We start from the raw sequence: 17,089 nt of genomic DNA on the forward strand, positions 1-17,089 counted from the left end.
GGCCCTCCTCCGAGATGGTTGGCAGGATGCTGCCAGGGCAGGACCCAGATACAAGCATTTGTCTGAAACTACTCAGACTTCATTGAGCGAGTCATCGCGCTGCCCAAGAGGCTGGCAAGAGCAGAGCCAACCCTGACCCTGTGGAGCTGAAGATCTGACCTACTACTGTCAGCAGAGGCTCTGAAGGCTTTTCTGGATGGGCTTGGACCCCAGCAGGGCAAAGCAAGAGACCGAGGGAAGGAATTTCTGTGGGAGCCACAGCTCCCCTGGCTCTCCCCTCCAGCGCACGCTCAGGACCAGTGCCAAGCACCTCCCAGCCCACCCTGAATTACCGTACCAGTCCCACTGTGTTGAAGAGGACCCCAGCAAAGGTGGGCAGCTCGTTCAGGATCCTCAGGTATTGCAGCTTCGCCTGGGCCGTGGAGACCTGACAAAACACATCACACAGGTGATCACCACCAGTACAAAGGGGAAGAAATGCAAGAGGCTGGAGAAAACCTGGGGGCTCGCAAGCAGAGGCACAGCCAGGGAGGAGCCCAGGCGCTTGATGTATAACCCTCCCGGGGGATGTATAACCCTCCCGGGGAGCTCTGACGGCTACAGGGACCCAGGCAGTGGCTCAGCAGCTTCCTCCAGAGCTTTCCAAGCCCAGAAGCAGAGATAACAATAAACACAGGCTTAACTGATGCCACTTCAGCCAAGCTGAGAGCTGGCTCTTGGCTGCCCTCACCCCACTGATCCTCGCTGCAGCCCCCGAAATCCAGATCAGCTCTCGGAAGTGGATTCGGGAGAGAGAGTGGCTGTGTGGCAGTCACCCTGGGATTTATCTCCCATCCAAGGGGACTTAAGCAGCAATAACAAGAGCTGCCAAGCAGCCGGGGACAACAGGGTTGGCTGGAGCTGAGGACATGCTGCCACCCCACCATCCCCCAGCCGTGGCCGTGTGGGTTTGGGCTCACCTTGGTGCCACCAGTCTGGTTCTGGTGGGCTTTGAGCTGCTGCGAGAGGGATTTCCGGAGGCTCTTCTCTTTGATGAGCTGCAGGAGCGAGGGGGGCAGGAAGGGCTCCAGGCCCCACTCCTTCCTGTGAAGAGGGAAACCTGCCTGAGCCACCAGGCCAGAGACCCCGCCGATGGGCGGAGAGGGCCAGCAACCAGGGATGCTGCCCGAGAGCATCCTCTTGCCATCAGAGGGAGCTGGAGCCGCACCAGCGCTTCCTTGGTGTCACAGCCAGAGCAGCGTCAGCCCCCAGCCCGGGTCCCCAAGGGGATGGGAACCCCATCTAATGTCACAGCCACCAGCACCAGGCTGGGGAACGCAGCGGGGCCAGGCTCTGCAGCCGAGCCCAGCTCCCGCTCGCCTTCAAGGTTAAGGGATGCAGGGCAAATCCCCAAATCTCTTTTGGGGTTCTCCCGGGATGCCATCTCCCCCATTCCTTCCTGCACACACTGGGCAACGCCAGCCTACGCAGACGGACTCCGTATGGATTTAAGACCACCGGGAGCCACAGGAGAGCTGAGCCAGCGCTGCACGGCTTGGTGATGGGCTGAGATTACGCAGCTCCAGTGCCTTCTCCGTGTCTTGGATGCCAGGTGGAAAATCAGCCCAAGTTCCCAAGGAAATGATCCTGGGCTCGCACCAAATATCCCTGTCAGCCCTGGCAAGGATGCTGGATGCCAGCATGCGGGGGTCTTACATGGCCCCATGGTGGGACCAGGGGCTGCGTGTCACTGCTGGCCAAGCCTGTGAGCCACCGGCCACCTCCAGGGGGGCTCCCAGGGCATCTCACACTCAGCACCCCAAGACATTGCTGGGAGCACCCCAGTTATGCAGAGGCTGTGAGCAGGAGCACAGGGAGGGGACATAGAGGAGGGATGCGCGGCGGCATGGGGAGAGGGAGGAGGACTCACTCCACGTTTTTGAGAGACACCTTCTGGCTGGGGCGGGTGGCTGAGACGGTGATGTAGATGTGGAGGGCAGCCAGCCCCAGCAGCATCTCTGGCTTGGGGTCTGTGCCGAAGCGCTCTCTGATCACATCATTGCGGCTCTGCAGGAGGGAGGAGAAGGCGTCCTCAGACAGCCACGGGGACAGGGCACCCGCCACTCGAGGGATGCCTCCACAGGGCCCATACTGGGTGGATGTGTGGGCCACAAGCACCATCAGGTCCCCGTTCCTAGGGGCAAGTCCCCTACCTGGATGTACAGGTACTCGAACGCTGCAGGATCCCGGCGCAGCAGCTCCACCGGGTCCTTGGGGAAGAAGCTCACACGGAAGAGGCATCTCATGCCATGGTAGTGTGTCCTCTGCACAACCTGTAGCAGGAGCAGAGGGGACCGGTGAGGCCAGGAGCTGTGTATATTTGCCTGCAGGGCAGGAGACATCCCCCCTCCTCTCCCCTGGGTGGGGATTTGATTTCTCTCCTCCATGCACCACCAAATCCTTTCATCCCAGGAACAGCCCAGCCTTCCTTGGTGTGACAACTTTGCCTGGTGTTGCAGGGGTTTACGCCACCAGGGCTGATGCTTCATCCACAATCCCCGTTTTATCCCTGGCCCCATGCAGCGCCAGCTTCCTGGCTCTGCTGGGCAAGCCAAGGATGTTCATGAATGCTGTCTGCGGCTGCCCAGGCTGGAGCACAGAGCACCTCCACAGTGCTGTCAGGGTGGGATGGGTAAAACCCTGATTGTCTCCCTCTTCGGTCACCCTTTGCACCCCTGAGCCTGCAGGACCATGCCAGAGGCAAGGAGAGGCTACGCCACCCCATGGAACAACCCCGGCCAAGCCCCACGCTGACGGGAGAAGAGCTTCCCTGTGCCCCAGCCACCGGCCATGGCCATCCCAACGCCCTCCCACACCCAGCGGCTTACATGGGCCAGCGGCTGCTTGTCCTGGAGCAGCAGGAACCGGTGGCTCTGCTCCGGGCTGGAATACTCCAGGACCAGGGCAAAGTGCTCAATGTGCCTCAGGGACAGGCGGTCCTGCAACGTCACCATCACGTCCTGCAAACACCACGGACAGGCTTGGGTGCGGAGCAGTGGCTCCTTCCCAGGGTGGGAGGTGGCAGCCCACCGAGAGCCCCCTCCTCCCCGGCGCCGGCAGTGCTGAGAGGGGCTGCGGGATGGTACCCAGCCGCTGCCAGGCAAAGTGACAGCAGGAGGTGACCGGTGGCCAGACGCCCAGCACCTCAGGTAACACTGCGGTGTTTCAGATGGGGACTGCAGGGAGCTGGTCCCTGGCAGGGGGACTGGCAGGAGCATCCATCCCGACTGGAGGGCAGGCTCACAGCCAGGAGAAAAGTTAGGAATGGGAGAAAGACAGCAAAAAACCCCAATCGCTGCCAGCTGCAAAGCGTGTCACCCGGGGAGGCGGAGGGGCCATCTATCATGTGGTGGCAGTTCGCAGCCAGCCAAGCGCCGCTGCGGTGTTTGTGCAAGGAAGCAGGAGACAAGGAAAAATGGATCGGGCAGGCGGGAGGAGAGATGCGTCAAGGTGCCGTGGGGCCGGGGGGAGTGGAGAGGCCCACCTTCACGGTGGTTCGGCCATCGAACGTGAAGGATTTGATCTGCCCGTTCTCCAGGAAAACCTTCAGCACGTTGGGAATGAGGAGGAGAGCTTCTTTCTTCAACATGTCCTGGCACGCGGGCCCGGCAACGGGGGAGGCAAGGAGGATGGGGGACAGGGAGAGACGGTGGTAGGGTGGGGAGAGAGAGCGAGTGTCAGTGATGGAGCGGTTACGGCATCCTCTGCTTCTCTGGGCTCATGCGCTAAGAGGCACATTTCCCTTGAAAATCCAGCGTCTCTGCTGAGCCACTGAGACACGCGGAGCTGGAGCAATTCAGAGCTGCCTGACACATCCACCTCCCCAGCTCCCAGCAGCTGCAGCGGGAACGGAGCATCCCACTCTGTCCGGCACATCGCAGAGCAATGCCAATGCCTGGCAGCCTGTCCTGCTCCCCAGCTGCTGTCCCAGAGGGGAGCCGATGGCCGGGGTGGCTCAGAGCCGACCGATCCGCCTTTCCTGACCCGTAACGCCAGCCAGCCCGCCCCAACCTTCCACACGCCCTGTGCAGGAAGTTGGGTGAAGGCTGATTTTATTTAGCGAGAAGCGTTTCGATCAGATAATTACTTAATTGATTTTGCTTAAAAATAGAATTTGCTAGAAGAGCTTCACAGGGGTTTTTTTTCCAGGTTTTTTTTTTTTTTTTTTTTTTGTATGCTGCTTTATAAAACCTTTCTGCAATTACGAGATAATGGCACCGGGATGGAACGTTACGGCAGCGTTAACAGCTTCCCCTGCCACACAGCAGTGCCCTGGTCACCCTGCCCCACGCGTGGGTGCTCCTGCAAAGCCTCTGGCACCGGGCTGGAAGCCACAGACCTTCCTTCGGGCAGTGCTGGCACTGCCCGGATGTCACCTTTGGGTGCCCAGGGGGACTCAGGTGGGACCAGGTTTCCAAGGACAGTTTCTGGGGCTCCATCCAGATGGAGGGACAGCGGAGGACCCTGGCACGTCCCCCCAGCACTGACGCTCACCTTGAGCATGCCCCAGGGCATCTGCCCTGTGGTTCTTCCCGGGACAGAGGGCTGCTCTCACCCGCGGAGCCCAAATCAGGGGAGAGGAGCCCTGCGGCCCCCAGCCACCTCACGCCCCATGGCCCCGGGGATGCCCCAAGGGGGTGAATCACAGAGGAAGACAAGGAAGGACTTACTGGGTCCGTCTCGCCGACTGTCACCTGCTCTGAAAATCGGACCTTCGCCGGGTTGGACCTCAGCTTCGCCTTCTTGGCTGCGCTGATGAAAGCAGATTTGGGAGACTGGAAAGAGAGCACCGGGTAAATCACCTGCCTGCCCTCGGAGCCGTGGCACGGGGAAAGCCAGACACGGGACCCAGAGAAAGCCCCTCCGAAGCCAGCATGACGATGGGGAGCGGGGAGCGAGCCGTGAAATGGGGAAGTGGAGAGCAAGTCCCCTTCGCTGTGGTTATACAGTGCTGCAGGCAGGGCCAGAAGGATGAGCAGCAGCTCCCGAAGGCACACCAGCACCCTCGGCGTGACGGGGGAGGCTGCACCCCCGGCAGCACCCCCGGCCGGCACCCCCTGTGCAGGCTGAGCTCCAGCAGACGTGAGCCAGGGCTTGCTCGGAGGCAACGCCACTGGTTCGGATGGAAGAGACGAGCCCCTCAGATGTGGGTCTGCAGCTGCGAGGAGGAGCGGAGTGGCCGGGAGATGGCAGGACCCCCGGGGGAACGTTCTGGTGGCAGTGCCAGGCACTGGGGGTGCACATGGACGGCACGGAGGTGGTCATGCCGCAGAGCTGTGTGTGTCTGAGGGTGCCAGCATCAGCCAAACAGCCTGTCCTGGCTGGTGGCCATCCAGGGCCAGAAGAAAAAAAAAAAAAGCTTTTTTGGAGCCTGGCACATGCCCCACTCCTGATGGAGCAGCGCTGGGTGGGGGCATCTCCTTCCCGGCGAGGAGGGGAGCACAGGGGAGCTCTCACACTTATCTCCCTCACCGACAAATGGCTCAGTAAAGCAGAAATGATGCCCTGAAACATCATGCCGGGGGCGATGGTGGCAATCTGCTGCAGCACCATGGGCACCGAGCACCAGCACATCATCACCACCTGGTGCCGGCACCACCACCAGCCGCACCGCTCGGGGCCTGCAGCCTGGCACTCCCATCTTCCCAGGCACTCCCCGGACGATCCTGCTGGGAACAGCAATGGCACATCCCTCCCTGCCACCTCTGGCATGACAGGTCACATCATCAGACGCGCCTGATGCCCTCAGCAAACAATATGGGTTTGGGGACATTTTCCCTCCCTCCTGCGAGGAAGTAGTGACGAGGACAGGGAGATGGCCGCTTGCCCACACTGACTCTGCGGGGCTGTGGCAACCCTCAGACCCAACAGCTTGGAAGAGCCTTGGGGTGGTGGGACACCAGCCCGTCACCTCAGTTGAGCTGCCCGAGTGGTCCCCAGGGGCCACCAGGGACCCCACCTCGGACTCCCAAAGGGCTCTTAAGCCCTGTCCTGGCTCCCCTGGGGCTGGCCATGGCCCCGCCGGTCTCACCTGGTGAGTGTGCAGGACCGTGAGGATGATGAAGTCCTTGGCCTTCCTATGACAGAAAAAAGAAATGAAGGTGGACAGGACCTCATGGTGGTGGACCTCAACACGTGCATTTGGCTATTGAGAGAGCACATGCCATCCTTCCCAGCCCAGTGGTGGTCAGGACCTTCGTGGGCTCCTTGGGGTGCTTGCCAATATGGCTGTGGGTGCTCTCCCAGTGCTGCCCACCCCTTGGCCAGCTGTGAATGGGTATGGCACTTGCTCCACGGCACTCTCCCTGCTCAGGCTGAGGCTTCCCCACACCAGCAGTGACCACCAGTGCACCCAAGGCACCCCAAGGCTCCAGTCGGGGCACAGCAGCCCAGCATGAGCCCCCTCCCCGGGGGCGATGAGGGATGAGCGTTGTCCTCACCTGATGAGCTCGATGAATCTCTCTCTGGGGGCTTCACTCACGTCCTCATCATTGATGGCCAAGATCTGGTCTCCTGGCAGGAGTTTATCCTCAGAGGGGCCACCTGCCAGGAGAGAGGGTCAGGACCAGCCCAGGCATCCCGGGGCTGTGGGGCTGGGGGTAAGCAGTAGGGTTCCAAGCCCGCCCCTAGTGTTTTCCCATGTACGTGGCTGTGAAGGACACCTTGCAGGCCCACCAGAAGGGACAGGAGAGGACAAGAGCCCCGGGAGGGGTCCCACCAGGGGTAGGTACCACTGTGCTTCCTGGCACCCTGCGGCCGTGTCCGGGGACCCCCCCCACCGCACACCCCCCTACCTGCTGCCACTGAGCGCACCACCACCGGCCTCTCGCTGCCAGCCACGAAGCCGAATCCGTAGCGGGGGTGGCGCTGGACCGTCACCTGTCGGAGCGTGTCCGAAAGCAGCTGCCCACATTCCATATCATCGCCACCGCGCTCCTCCGGCATCACATGGCTGCGCTGCGGAGCGGAGGGGCAGGCTGTCATGCCTCCCATCACTGCAGCCCTCCCCGCTCGCCCCAAGCCCTCTGCCCACTCCGCCTGCCTCCTGCGTCACCGCGGGTCCAAGCAGCTTGCCGGGACATCCACAGCTCCCCTGTCCCCCCTTGCAGAGCGGTGACGCTTGGTGCCCATCCTCGCCACAGCGCCAGCAGCTTGGGCATGGGGGACATTCACGGAGATACCCCCCCAAATCATGCCATCCTCTCCCAGCATCTCACTGTCCCGGCATCTCACTTCATGAGATGGGAGACCTGTGCGGGATAAACTGGTGGTGCGACTCTGGCCATTACCTGAGGGACGTCAACGAGGGGATTGAGGGACGGGATTGAGGGACGTCAACGCTGCGAGGTTCAGAGGAGATGGCAGCCCTGGCACAGCTGTAGTGCTGTCTCCCTGCCCTCTCTTTTGAGGTTTAAGAGCAAACTCAAGGGTTGGCTTTTTCACGCCATGTAACACGGCTGAACAATATCAGAGATAAGCGGAAACAACTTCAGCCAGTCTGAAAACTGGGATTAAGGCAGGCTCAGCCATGGCCGCTGGCGCTACGGCCGAGTCTCCGCCGCCAGCACTGGGATTCCTCGAAGCACTGACAGCCAGAAGCTGGGAAGACCCAGCCCAGGGCAAAGTCATGCCAAACCTGCCCTTGGCATCCCAGAGAAATGCCAGTCGTGGCTCCGGGCCGCTCGGCAAGGATGCGAGCCTGCTATCGGGGAACAATCCCAGCACCATTGGGATGGCATCGGAGCACAGCACAGACAGATGGCAACGTGCACGGCCATGACCAGAAAAACAGTGATGAACGTGCCGTTGTTTCTCTGCTACTCATTGCTTGTTCCCATCCAGACTATTTACCCTCCTTAAAAAGATCCTTCCCGGCCTTTTGGCAACACATCAATTGTTCCGTCTCTTATCAGTTCAGGATTTGACGCATCATCCACCTAACGCAATCTGCGTTTCTGACACCCCCCTACCCGCTCCCGGTGCTGCACGTTGGCACCCGCTGCAGAGGGAAGAGGGACGGCACGTGGGGCTGAAAGAGGACGGGAGCTTCTTGCCGCTCAGCACACACACGGCTTGGGGCTTGGGCACATCGCTGCCAGGAAGGAGAGCCCTGTGCCAGCCCGGATCCCCAGCTGGCCTGTCCCGACATCCTTTAAGGGAGCAGGGTCTGGCCCTGTCCCTGCTGCCTTGTCTCCCATGGGAGCCAGGAGGGCTCTGAGCACCGGGCGCCTCCACCCAGTGTCAGGGACACAACGCTGGCTGTGGATGAGCTGCGCTCCCTGGGGATGGGACGCCACCGCTGCCGGGTCCACCCTGACCCATCCCCGGTGCCCAGCTGGACGGGTACCCGTGGCTTTCACCCCACCATGCAGCGGCACGTGGCTGGAGAAGCAACATCATGAGACCTGGGGAAGGGAACTGCTGAGGAGCAGAAGGGTGTGGGCACCTCCCAGGGCAGGGGAAGGTGGTCCATCCGCACCCACCAGTGGTCCCGGCAGGAATGCTGGCATGGGGTGCAGGGCCAGCTCCATCGCCAGGAGAGAGCAGCTGCAGGGAAGCGCAGGCGAGACCGTCTTCCCTGCGACTGGCTACGCGCCGCCTCATTAGCTGCTCTGCTACTCCCATGAGCATTTAAAAGAACAACAGCAACAACAATAAAAAAAAAATAAAAAAAAAAAAAATCACACGATTCAACCAATTTTCTCAAACGAAACATTATCCAAAGCCATTGTCTGCAGCTGAAAAGGGGACTGAACATAGCGCCGCGTCTACGCACGCCTGGCGTGGCCGGGGAGAACGCCTGCCGTTTGCAGAGATGGAGCTGGCTGCCAAGAGACAGCAGGGCGGCCCAGCTGCTGGCTTCCCGGGGGACACCCCCCGCCTTTTCATCCCCTAAAAACTGCCCACAGCAACTCAATCCCCCACCCAACAAGCCTCTGCAGCGCATCAGGATGAACTGCGGGGGCTCAAAGCGCTGGGATGTTTCGGAGACGTGGCTGAGCTCAGTGCGACTGGCCTGGGGAAACCGAGGACAGGGTTTGCTCACCAAGTCACAGACAAGTGGGTGACAAGTTCCAGCCTACAGCTGTCCAGTTAAAGCTGTTGTGTCCCCAGATCTGTCCTTCTGTGTGCAATTTGGGAGCGGGTCTCACCCCTGGTCCTCCCCATGGAGCCCGCGGCCAATCCACAACCCTCCTGAGACTGCCCAGGAGCAGCAGCCTCTCACGCAGCTGAATTACCATCAGAAAAGGTTAGCGGGGAAATCTTTGTGGCTTAAATGGAAAAAAGGAAAAGAAAGCACACCTCATTTCAGCCACAACCAGTCTGCCATCCAGCGTTAAAGGGAAGAGGGGAATAAAGAGATGGATACTGACAATAAAACCCCTTTACCAGGCTCTTAAGCTGTTCCTCTCCTGATAAGACTTTGACGCTGCAGAAGCATTACCAGGAAATTAAATAAAAGAGGACCAGTGTCCTCCTAAGCAGGACTTATCCACCCCCGGAGCAGCAGTAACGCGCCCAGCAGCAGGTACGACATGCCTTCCCCCTGCTGCGGCTCGGAACGTCTTTCTGGCGGCAGCTCTCCCACGCTGGGCTCGGGGCACAACATGCACTCGCCCTCGACCAGAGCAAGAGGTCGGAGAAAACCAGCAGCGGGAAATGCTCTCCCTAACGCTGGTAATTACAGCTTGGCTGCACCTCAGGACCACAGGAGCCATCACTCCCCCGAAAGCCTGTTTTTTCGTGTTTCTTCTTCTAATTCCTGGGCAGAGTTGCTCTGGGCTGCAAATCTCAGCCTTGTTCTCGCGGCAGGGAATTGAGGCTGTAAAACAGCCCCTGGAGATCAGCAGCTCTGTCCCGTCAGCAGCATCCAAAGCCAAACACAGCGCCGTCCTGGGCTCAGTGGCCGGTGATCCGGGCCACGCTGCTTGGAAAACACCCGCCATCCCCCTCGGTGGGCACAGACCAGTGCTGACCCCATCCCACCGCCGGGAGCAGATGGCTGTTCACGTCCATGTCCCCACCCTGCCTATGTCCCTGTGTGCCTCCTGTCTGCCCCCAGCCCAACTGTGGCATAATGTCGCCGAGACACAAGGTCATTGGAAAACGGCTCAGCACAAGGTAAAAGGACTCGCCAGAAGCCCCCCTGTGCCCATCAGCAGCAGGAGCCCACCACGGTCGTGCCCCTGTGGGAGGATGTCTGCTTCTCACCCGGCTCTTCACGGTGTCTCGACACGGCATGAAGATATCCCCTCTCCTGGGGCTTGGACACTTATCCTCCGTGCTCAGAGCTCAGACACCAGTCCAGTCACACTCTGCCACCCAAGATAAAAGAGACATCAGCTCCATGCGGCCACTCGTCACCACGATATGCCACCAAGGGATGTGCCTTCAGACCTCCGTGCTACAGAGCAGGGCTGAATCCAGAGCCCTCATTCTCCCCGAGACAGACAGAGGCAGAGCAAGAGTTACTCCAAAAGCTGACATGTACATTTTTAATTTCCTACTGCAACAAACCTCTGCTCCCCTTGAGGACTGGTTTTCTCCCTTTGCTTTTGGCACTGACTGACCACCTCTGCAAGCCGGGAAAAGCCACCAGAACAACCAGTACCACCTGCCTGGGAGGAGCAATGGCCTCCATCTACCCAGGACACTCACACCATTTCCAACTGCCTTTAAACAGGACGGCACCAGGTGGAAACACTTTCTGCAGCTGAAGAGGGGCTTACAGCTGAGCCCCGAGGCAGGGAGTGGGTATGGAGAGGTCTCCAGCCTTTTGCGGAGGGGCACGTTGCACAGGCGGTGCTGCAAGGGTGGGTGCCAGCTCTCCTCCCCCTTCCTCTGCTGCCGCGAACACCCCGAGAACAAACAGAGCCTGTGGATTCCTCTCTCTCCTGCTGCAAAGCCGTGCCCGGCTCCTCCATCTGCCGGGCTGCAGTTGGTGAACGGCTTGCGAGGCATGTGGGATCCTGAGCACGTGTGGCAGTGGCAGCAAACGCCGGGGAACGGGCCAAGAAGTGTTTTTATAGGGAGCATATGGCAGTTCCAGCCTCGCACGCTGGTCTCCATCTCGGATGGAGCCCGCAGGGCTGCCAGGGCACGTGAGGACCAATGGTGGGGACAAGAGCAGAGGAGGCAGAGCTGGCCGGCACGGGACCCACCACGCTTTGCATCTCTGCTCCACCAGCCCTGCGCCCAGCAAGCATCTGGTCACCTCGGAAGATGCCATTTGGATCACGTTAACATGTCAGACGTCCCCAGCAAGGGCAAACAGATGCTGTACTTCCAAGACCACCGTGAAGCTGCCCAGACACACAGGGAGGTGGTGTTTGATGGCCCAGTAACGGCTGTCCTTGCTTTGGCAGCAGTTAACGGCCGGCTGAAGTGAGGAGGGCTGGTCCGAGGGGTGCCAGCCTGGCTGAGACCGACGTTAAAGGCGGTAGAATGACCCCAGCCTTCACGGCTGAAGTCCTTCATGGACTCAGCCTAGAGAACTGCAGCCTGCGTACAGCCCTGCCATACGGCCCGGGACTTTACCCCCTGTGCTCCAGCTCGGATTTGCTGTCAGCATTAGGAAGCCATTTAAAATCAGCAGAGCTCTTCAAAAGGGCTAGCAAGGGTTAGCTCTAGCGCTGGCGCTGGGTCTGTCCTGAGCTGGCAGGTACGCCAGGTACGCTGCTGGTACAGAGGTCGGGTGCCAGATGGCAACCGTTGGAGGGCAAAAACGCTCTGGGTTTTCAGCGCAGGAACAAGCAGACGGCGAGCAGCGTCCCCCAGCACAGCGCAGCCGGGGCTGAGCGGCTCCAGGAGCCAGCGAGCGGCCAAAGGCAGCTGTAAATAATGAAGCGGCAGCCGCAGCCTGGCTCCGGGCAGCAGCCGCAGCTCTCTGCTGCTCAGCCTGCAGCTTTTTTAAATGCTCCTGGCATCTCTGCTAGAGATAAACACAGGCAGAGGGGCAGGGAGAGATGCGGGTCAGGTGGAAATCCTAGGACCTGTGATGCCCCGCGGGTGGCAGAGAGGGATGGAGAAGGGCTCAGCTGGGAGGGAGTGGGACCGGCCTGACCTAGTGCTCAGAGCTGCATTTTGGAGGGGCCGTTCCCAAAATCATGCTGTTACTAACAGAAAATACAGCGTGAGCATGGCTAACAAAGACCCTGCACCCCAACCTCCAGACGTGGTCAGGTCAATAGAAGAAACAGCTTCTGCACAGGGAGACACTGTCCCGAAACAAACCCCGTGAGACACATGCAGAAGCATCACCGAGAATCTGAAGCCCAGCCTGCATCACACCCTCCACAGGCAAACACTCACAAACATCGCCTGCCCCATCTAAGATTTGGGCTCCCAGCCTGGAAAGAAGAAGAGGAACTGTGATGGGGTCCCTAAAACCAGGCTGACACGGGGCAGGGAGCCGGCACCGCACGAGAACTGGGGGGCACCTGTGCAAGGAGGTTTAACACATGGAAAAGGTAGGACCTTGCCACCCAAGTGCCAGTTAATCCCTGGGGCTCGCAGCCGCAGGGTGCTGGGGAGCCTGTAAAATTCAACTGGGTCTGAAAAGCAATTTCCAGCTACTAAAGCCAGCCAGCTCCAAAATTCCCACGCTATAGCTTGCCAAAACCTGGGAGATTTTACACCAAGAGGAGTCCGATGGGGATGAGCAGCGGGAGAGAGCACCTGAGCCCACCCCTCCGGCACACCGAGGGGACGCGTACCCACCTGCGCGTGTCAGGCCACTGCCGTGGGCTCTCCGAGGCGCGCGTGAGTGTGGCAGAGGTGGGACCCCGCTGGCAGGTGCCCCAGCGTGGCACCGGGAGCCTTCAGGAGGCAGCAAGGCTCCAGGGCAGGCGCTCGGCAGCAGCGCCGCGGGGCATCAGGTACCTGCGGGAGCGAAGGATGCTGAACGTGAGATGATGAAGACCTCCATGGTGTCCGCACCCACAGCCTGGCTGTGCCCGCACAAACTGGGGACAGGCTGGGGTGCCATGCAACCCCTCTAAATGCCCCCCAAAGACAGCGGTTGCTTCATTTGTGCGGGTTTCCATGCTGTTACAGACACCGTTCTCCCATAAATGTGAATTGCCTTTACCTGGGGGCTCCCACCATTTTCTCCTCCAATTTTCCCCACGGTTTTTTGGCTGTTTAAGGGATTTTTGTTCTCCCCAGCTGGAGAAGCACCTTGCCGAGAAGAGGATGAAAGCAAAATCCTTTAGCAACAAGGTCAGACCCGCAAGGCTCGTGCTCCTGCCTCACTCAGCAGCAGGCAGGGGAGATGCTGCCCCGGGGCTGCCGGCAAAACCCAGCTGAGCTGGAGAGCCTGGGATGCAGGAGAAGGACTTGGGATGGGCAGGGCTTCCCTGGCGGGGCTGTAAAAAAATCAGCCTGCAATGAGAGAGGGATGGCGAGAGGAAAGCCCGTCTTCTCTCCAGTGCATTGAGCCTCTGCCCTGAGCATGGGACCCACACCACGGGATTAGTTTTTTAGGGTATTTTTCTTTCCCTTCAGGGATGCCCAAGCAGCTGGGCACTAATCTAGGGCCTGGGAGAAACTGGTTTCCAGTCCTTCCTCCGCTACCATCGTCCGCGGTGACCACGGGCACGTTACCTTGGTCCTCTCCTCTGCGGTGCTCCAGCGGTGCCAGCGGGCAGCAGCCCCCCTCGCCCAGCCAGGGAAGACGTTACAGACTCGGAGGGATTTTTATCTCTGCGAGGACTATAGGAATACAGTAAACAGACAGTCAACACTGGGCTAAAATGAGATGAAGGCATAAGAGGATTAATCAGAGATAAGGAGCGACGGAATAAATTTCGCAGCACTTTTCTCCTTTATTTGCGTGACAGTTCAGCTGCGTGATGGGGGCTCGGAGTGACACCAACTCCCCACCAGAGCCTGGCCGCTCTCTGCCGCTCAGTTACCGCTGCTGATTGAACCCACTCAGCTCCCGCGTTCCCCGATTTTAACCCGGGAGACCTTCGTGTTGCGTTAACTTTGCTTTCTGGTGGTCCTGGGGACAAACCCTTGGCCCCGTGGGGAGGAAGGGGCTTACACCGGGCGATGGGTGCCAGCCCCAGGCGCTCCTGCCCGTCTCACGCTGGCACGGGCAGCTTGAACCCAAACCCAGCCTTTCCTGCCAGAGACCCCACGGGCACACAGCGTGTCCCCAGCTCTGAGGACAGGCTCTGGCTGCTGCACAGCACGGTGGCTCCTCTCCGGCAGCCACCGGGCACCAGGCGAGGGACCCGTAGATGTCCACCTTGCTCCGAAGGATTTGCAGAAGGAGAAATTTATTGCTGCATACGAAGTCCAGAGGGGAGTTAAATAAAGGGGGGTGAGTTATGGATCCTTTACATCCCATTAGTGAGAGGGCACAGGCTGCATCCCCTCCCAGGCGGCAGCGAGGAAGATTCAGGGAGGCTGTCAGCCCCTTCTCTCCCAGCGCCGCAGAAAGAGGCTTGAAAATCCAATCAAGCGCTTTTCCTTTGGGCCCTCCCGAATCCCAAAGACTTTCATTCTGGATTTACAGAGAGCAATTTGCTCAGCTGATGACTTGCTGGGGGTTTTCGGGAGCGCTGTCTCCCCCCAGCGCAGCACAGCGCAGAGCAGGGGAGGGGCCTGGGGGAAGGGATGCCAACGGAGGATGCGGGACCGCAGAAGCCACAGCAGCATCCCCAGCCCAGACGGCTGCGTGACAGCCCCCAGCTGCTGAGGGAGTGTGGGTCGGACCCCATGAACTCACCCAGCACCTCCCAGTGTGGTCCAGTGACCCAGGGCTCAGCCCTGCCAGCCCCTCCAGGGCGAGAGCTCGCCTTCGCACAGAGGTAGCAAACCCTGCAGCGTTTCTGGCAGCACAACATTGACGAGAAAGTTGCCCAAGCCACGACAGACCTGGCCCACGAGCTTCCCTGTGTGGCAGCGGGGACTGTCCCAGCAAGCCCCCAATACTGTCACCAGCCTCCACCAGAGCTACACAGGCACCCGCTTACGGGAGGTGACAAACAGCATCACTGGGTCCCCCTCCGCCCCTGCCTTTTCCGGCAGCCCTTTCCACGCTCCGAGGCTCAGTAAAGCTCTTGAGCTGATGCCAGATAAAGGCAAAACTATTAAAAAAAAGAAAAAAGCCAAGGAGCAGGGGGAGCCTTTGAGCGCGACGCGTTCAGCCTGGGGCTGCCGGCATTTCTAGCAGAGAGGCTTAATTTTTACTTCTTTGTAATCTCTTTATAACCTGCTCCAAGCTCTGCTGCCTGTGCCAGCATCCTCCTGGGGGCACAGGGCGAGGAGGGGACTCTGCGAGGGGGGCTGGCGAGCGCGGCTCGCTTCCCAGGTAGCCAGGGCTATATTTAGAGGCACACACGCGCCCACGCGAACTCTCTGTTTTCTCCACGTGTGTGTACAAATGTCGCACCCAAACAGCAGCCTCGGGAGACGGCGTCTCTCTTGTTTGTCGACAGGAGCCACGCGCGTCTCAGCAGCCGCACGCCTCCTCGCCCACCAGTCACCTGAAGGCGCCCGCCTGGGGAAGCGGCGCGGGCACGGGGACGGGGAGCTGCTCCTGCGGTGGCAGGACATGACACGTGTGCCCCAGGGTCCCTGGGGGATACATGCGAGCACGCTTCCCTGTGGGATGCAGGCACCTGGGGTCCCCATGGGATGCAGGCACACGTGGTCTCCCACAGGATGCGCGCACACACGGTCCCCCATGACACACAGGCTCACAGAACCACAGAATCACAGAATGGCAGGGGTTGGAAGGGACCTCTGGAGATCATCTAGTCCAACCCCCCTGCCAGAGCAGGGTCACCCAGAGCAGGTGGCACAGGAACGTGTCCATGCGGGTTTGGAATGTCTCCAGAGACGGAGACTCCACCACCTCTCTGGGCAGCCTGTGCCAGGGCTCTGCCACCCTCACAGGAAAGAAGTTCCTCCTCGTGTTGAGATGGAACTTCCTATGGTCAAGTTTGTGCCCGTTACCTCTTGTCCTGTCACTGGGCACCACTGAAAAGAGCCTGGCCCCATCCTCCTGACACCCACCCTTTCAGTATTTATAAGCGCTGATAAGATCCCCCCTCAGTCGTCTTTTTTCCAGACTGAAGAGTTCCAAGTCCCTCAGCCTTTCTTCATAAGAGAGGTGTTCCAGTCCCCTCATCATCTTGGTAGCCCTTTGCTGTCCCCTCTCCAGCAGTTCCCTGTCCTTCTTGAACCGGGGAGCCCAGAACTGGACACAGTACTCCAGGTGCAGCCTCACCAGGGCAGAGCAGAGGGGGAGGATGACCTCCCTTGACCTGCCGGCCACACTCTTCTTGATGCACCCCAGGATGCCATTGGCCTTCTTGGCCGCAACAGCACATTGCCGGCTCATGGTCAACCTGTTGGCTCCTGGCATCCCTGTGGGATGCACACACGCATGGTCTCCTGTGGGACACAGGCAGGGGTGCTGGGAATGCCCAAAGGACCTCCCTTCCACCAGGCCAAATGCCACCCAAGGGCCTGCCTACAGCACAAATCGCTGCCGTTGCCCGCTGGGACACGGACCCTGTGCTCTGCCAGGGCTCCCGGGCAGCACCCAAGGTCGCACTCGCCCGGCTGTGGCAGAAGAAGCAGCACAGATGCCAGCGCAGCCTTTCGGTCCCCGGCGTACCAGATGGGACCAAATTACCAGCGAGAGCGAGATGCTCATCACCCACGTGCTGTGTGGGTGCCCCCCCGCCCTGCTGCCACCACCGGCTTGGCTCTCCCCGTGCTCCACGCACACCGCGGCGCTTGGAAAGCATCAGGAACGCAGAGAAACACCCCGACAGGTTTCTAAACCAGGCTAAATGATCTATAAATTATCGATGTCACGAGTTCGCCTCCCCTGTCAGATGAGGGGGAGCGGAAGCTCAGGCTGCTGCTGGCCGGAGAGCACCCACCGCCTCAAACGGAGCCGGCACGCCGGCCACATCCCTCGCATCGATCCCTACGGAGATGCCGTGCTGCTGAAGGCACGGTAACGCTGGCAGGCGTCTACGCACCAAGCTTCATAGCAGCAAACCTCAGCCTTCCTGCCGCACAT

The 17,089-nt window shown here is 60.1% G+C and overlaps 1 protein-coding gene across 3 annotated transcripts in view; it reads right to left on the bottom strand.

Moving 5' to 3' along the window:
* FRMPD3 (FERM and PDZ domain containing 3) overlaps positions 1–17,089 on the bottom strand; it is a 61,657-nt gene that overhangs the window by 22,885 nt on the left and 21,683 nt on the right. For 2 of the 3 annotated variants that reach the window (XM_063345821.1, XM_063345819.1), the window contains exons 2-13: positions 13,645–13,752; positions 12,760–12,921; positions 6,834–6,996; positions 6,480–6,582; positions 6,071–6,116; positions 4,710–4,814; positions 3,524–3,631; positions 2,868–2,999; positions 2,193–2,312; positions 1,910–2,046; positions 960–1,083; positions 338–427 (exon numbers count right to left, since the gene is read on the bottom strand). In XM_063345821.1, coding sequence (XP_063201891.1) covers positions 338–427; positions 960–1,083; positions 1,910–2,046; positions 2,193–2,312; positions 2,868–2,999; positions 3,524–3,631; positions 4,710–4,814; positions 6,071–6,116; positions 6,480–6,582; positions 6,834–6,984 — 1,116 coding nt within the window. In that variant the 5' untranslated portion in view covers positions 6,985–6,996; positions 12,760–12,921; positions 13,645–13,752. The remainder of the gene's footprint in view (positions 1–337; positions 428–959; positions 1,084–1,909; positions 2,047–2,192; positions 2,313–2,867; positions 3,000–3,523; positions 3,632–4,709; positions 4,815–6,070; positions 6,117–6,479; positions 6,583–6,833; positions 6,997–12,759; positions 12,922–13,644; positions 13,753–17,089) is intronic. The other variant, XM_063345820.1, reaches the window with a different exon arrangement.

The sequence above is a fragment of the Chroicocephalus ridibundus genome, chromosome 9 (assembly GCF_963924245.1).
Source record: "Chroicocephalus ridibundus chromosome 9, bChrRid1.1, whole genome shotgun sequence".
In the NCBI taxonomy this organism is placed as follows: Eukaryota; Metazoa; Chordata; class Aves; order Charadriiformes; family Laridae; genus Chroicocephalus; species Chroicocephalus ridibundus.